Below are 4,424 nucleotides of genomic sequence, written 5' to 3' on the forward strand. Positions count from 1 at the left end.
CCCCGGCCGCGAGCGGCTGGGCACAAGCACCCCCAGGGAGTGAACCCGTGTGGGGAGGGAGGGGCTCGGTGAGGAATACCTGCAGTACTTCTCCAGCATGAACTCGGACAGATCCTGCAGGATCCTCTCGCTGTGCAGAGCCACGAACTGCTGCCGACAGATCTGATCCAGGGAGCAACGGTGAGCCGCAGGTTAGGAGGCGTTTTCCCCTCCTTCCCCTCAGCGCTTCTCAGCCAAGACAGGTCAGAGGGGAGGGAAAGCAGCGGGCAAGGGTGGGAAGGGGGGACAAGGGTGATGGGAATCAGCCTGCAGAGGTGGGGAGCAGAGGCTCACCCCCATTCATCCATCGACTGCACAACAGCCCTCACAGCACTCCAGGGGAAAGAGGCCCTGATGTACAGGCACACATTGTCCCCCACACGTTCCCCGCAGGGCAGGAGGAGATGGGGCTAGGGCACCAGGAAATCAGCCGCAACCGCCAGCGAGCACCCTGGGTTCACCTCGCCTGGGTAAATCAATCAGCCCGTGGAGCAAAGCCCAGGGGAGGGAAGGGCTGGCAAGTGCCCAGAGGACAGATCAGCAAGTTCCTCGCTCACAAGGGACCCGGGAGGACACTTTTACCTGGTTCATGACGTCCACGGTGAGCGCGTGAGTCCAGTAGCAATCGTGAACCGAGACGAAGGTCAGACCCTGCCTGGGAGGCAGCAGAAGGTGCCATGAAGTGGTGCCGAGGGCCCCTTCTCTGTGACAGCCCCTACTCCAGACGCAGACCCTCCCGCCAGGACACAGGCAGGGACCACACGAGGAGGGGGCTCAGCGCCTGCAGATCTTCAGAGGGAGACACCTAAACCCCCCTCCCCACCCTGCTGCCTCCTCTTGGCCCTTCTCTGCCAGAACGCCCGGACACACCAGGGAAACCCCTTCCCACTTTGCCCGGGGAGCTCTGGCGCTGCGGAAGGGCCCAGGTGCCCGCGCCCTACCTGAGGCAGTGCAGAGCCGTGAGCATCATGTGCGTGGAGTCCAGGGAGTGGATGAAGTTGGGTGGGAAGGCGTTCTTCTGCTTCACTGTGTCCGGCTTCCTGCAGCACAGAGTGGAGACGGGAGGAGCTGGGGTGCTCCCAGGGCCAGAGATGAAGGGTCCTGGCATAGACCCAGGCTGGACGGGGCAGCCCTGGAGGGCCCCAAGGCCCCGCTGAAGCTCAGGGCCACTCTCCTCCTCTGGCTTTCTGCAGCCCGGGGTGGGTACCAGGAGCTCTGGCGCCCAGTGGCAGGAAGGCTTTGTCCCCAAAGCACAGGCTGGGGACAGCAGGGGCTCAGTGGTTTCATACTTACTGGTTGTTGACGGAGCTCTTCACGCTCAAGTACTGCATGCCACAGTTCAGCTGCAGGGAGAGAGCAAGGGGATCAGCCGTCACACTGCACTGCCCGGGCAGCGCTGGAGGAGATTGTGCCAACCAAGAGCTCCTCTGCTCTGCAGGAAACCTCCCTGGCTGCAACATGGGGCCTGGGCAGGGCCCTCTTCAGGCATCCCGCTCCTCAGTGACACCTCTCCCGCGCCCCTTCCCAAGGATGCGGACAGGCATCCTTCACCCCTTCCCAGAAACACGCTGATCCCCCTTGCGAGGGCTCTAGGGGGTGAGCGGCTGTGAGGACGAGACAGGCCAGGGAGATGTGAGTCAGCACAGAGAGCGTGGGAGACGAGAGCAGGGCGACTGAATAACGCGAGCCTTGAGGAAGGCTCCTCGGCAGAGGGAGCGGGCCCGTGCCCCAGCTGCCTGAGTGGGACGGGAGCAGCAGAGCTTCCTCACCAGCCCACCTACACACTCCGGTCTCTGCGGGGAGCGACGAGGCTGGAGGATGTGCCTGCACACACAAATCCTACCTGCTCTCCGGGCTCACCCGTAGGTGATGCCAACCTGCCGGGGTCCAGGCCTCTGCCTCGAAGCCCGGCTGTCCTATCCCCGCCCCCCAGCAGAGCAGAGGCAGATGAGTCCTGCACGCCAGATACTCACCACGACGGGCCTGGACCGATAGTAGGGCTGCACAATGGGGAGACCCAGCGGCGTGACCCACTCCACCGTCTGCCCCGACTGGGCAATGAGCTTGGCGCTCTCCGTCAGCCAGTTCTTTTGCAGAGGGAAGCAGGGAAGAAAGCGGCTCACGTTAGTGTGGACAGCTGGGAGGCCTCATCCCCTCCCAGCACAGGTGACCTCATCTCCTGTGACAGTGCAGAGCTTACAGGGGAGCCTGGCCTTGTACCCCGGGCTGGGACAGGAGGATCCTCTCTGGACCCAGAAGAACCATCTTTCCCCAGAGAGCACCCCCTGGTCTATGTAAGGGTGAGCCAGGGAAGAAAAAGAGGCAGAGAGAGAGATAAGAGGCAAGAGGCACCTTACCTGGATATCTCGAGTCGCTGAGAACATCTCCTTGATGCCGTTGAACACCTGCTTTACCAGGTAGTGAGAGGCTTCCCACAAGTATTCCTGCAGAGATCAGAGGCAGAGCGAGGGGTCAGGCCAAGGGGCAGCCAAAGATGTGGAGCCAAGTGACGGGAACCAGGGTAAGCTAAGAGAGCATCTCCCTTCCCCCTAGTGCCTCAAAAACTGCCTCCACCAGCCTCCCTCCCCACCCACAGGTGCTGGCAGACAGCTCTCCTGCAGGCTGGACAAACCTGGCACAGACTGGGGGCTGAGGCGCGCCTGCCCCTCTGCCAGCTGAGATTTGGAGGTAAGGAGAGAGCAAAGCAGGAAGAAAAACCACGGGAAGGGCTCCCCTCCCTGCGGGGACCCAGAGCTGAGCAGAACACCGCTGGGGCAGGCCGGGGCAGACACGCTACCTCAGGGAAGTCGTCGATCTCCTTGAGACGCTTCTCCATCTGCAGGCGCCCGCCATAGCGGGTGACACCGTACACCACCGTCATCACCGTCTGCTTCACCACCTTGCGGCTGATGAAGCCTTGCAGCACCCGCGCGATCCTCACCCCGTGCTCGGCATCCTTCTTCCGAAACTCCTCCACCTGAGGAGGAGAGCGCCCGGCAGGTCAGTTCCAATGCCAGAAAAAAAAACACGCCGGGCCCAGCCACAGAGTCCCTCCGAGCTGTGCCCTGCCCCGCCTGCACTCCCACCAGAAACCCTGCAGCCCACCTGCCCCAGCCCTGGTTAACAGAGATCACCCGCTGAAGGAATCAAGAGGCGCCTGCACCTCATGGGTAACCGCGCCGCGGGGACCAGAGCTTTCCGCTGCTGCCTCAGCAGAGCGGTGTCACTCAGCAGCGGGGTGGTGCCGGGAGGCACAAGGACCCGGCTCTGGGACCATGGCTCAGGTCCTCCTGCTCCTGCCTCCCTCAACGATAGCGCTGCTGAGCAAACCCTGCGCCCTCTGGCGCGGTGCTGCCTGTGTAAAGCGTGCTGAGACCTGGAGGGGAGAGCCGGGGGTTCAGCGCCAGCCCAGCGAGCCTGGCAGACCTCAGAACACTTCCTAGCGGCTCATTTCACATCACGTCTTGCCAAGAGATCTGAAGACTTGGCAGCAGAGCCAAGGACAGAATCTCTCCCCTCTCCCATCCAGCTCAAACGAAGAAAATCCCATAACCTGCAGGCCAGCCAGCTGGGACCAAGAGGTCAGGAACACTCTCTGCTCTTCCACCTCTCCACCCTCCTTCTCCCGCACTTCATTCAGAAGCGAGAGCAGCAGAAATCGCAGTGGATTTCTCAGAGCTGCCTCGGTCAGGACAGATCTCCAGCCAGATCCCTGCTGCAGGGCTCAGGGAGGGACAGACTCTGCCTCGGACCAGCCCTCTGCATGTTGCTCTTATCTCGACCTTTCTCCTTGGGAGCTGGAGTGACCCTGCGCGACACACAGGGGAGGGGTGCAGGTAGGTCCAAGAGGACACCTCCTCGTGTCCCCGCCGTGCCTCACCTGCTGGGCCACCGCGCTGTAGACGTCCTGGGGGACACTGCAAGGCATCAGATTGACGGAGGTGGCACCAATAAGGTCCCGGCCGAGAGCTGCGTAGTGCTGCAAACCGTTGCAAGAGCCGTCCTGCGTGTGGGAAGAGAAGGGGGTGGAAATGAGGTGTCAGCGTGTAGATGGAGCCTGCTCATCACCCCGGCCCAAGAGGCAGGTTTGCAGCTCATTTCCCAGCAGTGGCCAGGGTCACACCAGTTTCCATTTTCCTTCCGGCCAGTGTTCCTGTCTAGGTCTCACCACTAACCAGTGCTGCCTATGAGGTTTTTTAAAAAAAAAACAAACCACCAAAATCCCACAACCTCACATCACACTCCCTCCTCCATGACTTTTCAAAGACATCAGAGCTGTGGAAGCACTGAAAACCACAAAATTTGGAAAACAACAGATCTGTCTGGGATGCTAAAAGAAGCCCCAAGAGCTGTCGGTCAAAACAACCTCAGAACACCCAGGAGGG

The 4,424-nt window shown here is 61.4% G+C and overlaps 1 protein-coding gene across 1 annotated transcript in view; it reads right to left on the bottom strand.

Annotated features, from left to right (window-relative positions):
- LOC104279286 (DNA-directed RNA polymerase, mitochondrial-like) overlaps positions 1–4,042 on the bottom strand; it is a gene marked incomplete at both ends in the record, with an annotated part of 4,374 nt that extends 332 nt beyond the window's left edge. Inside the window, 8 exons of the mRNA XM_009876502.1 lie at positions 80–162; positions 622–694; positions 981–1,079; positions 1,333–1,382; positions 1,998–2,126; positions 2,397–2,483; positions 2,837–3,016; positions 3,920–4,042. Of these exons, the coding sequence (XP_009874804.1) occupies positions 80–162; positions 622–694; positions 981–1,079; positions 1,333–1,382; positions 1,998–2,126; positions 2,397–2,483; positions 2,837–3,016; positions 3,920–4,042 (824 nt within the window). The remainder of the gene's footprint in view (positions 1–79; positions 163–621; positions 695–980; positions 1,080–1,332; positions 1,383–1,997; positions 2,127–2,396; positions 2,484–2,836; positions 3,017–3,919) is intronic.
- Between the last annotated feature and the right edge of the window lie 382 nt (positions 4,043–4,424).

This window comes from Apaloderma vittatum, unplaced genomic scaffold, assembly GCF_000703405.1.
Source record: "Apaloderma vittatum isolate BGI_N311 unplaced genomic scaffold, ASM70340v1 scaffold32949, whole genome shotgun sequence".
Lineage (NCBI taxonomy): Eukaryota > Metazoa > Chordata > Aves > Trogoniformes > Trogonidae > Apaloderma > Apaloderma vittatum.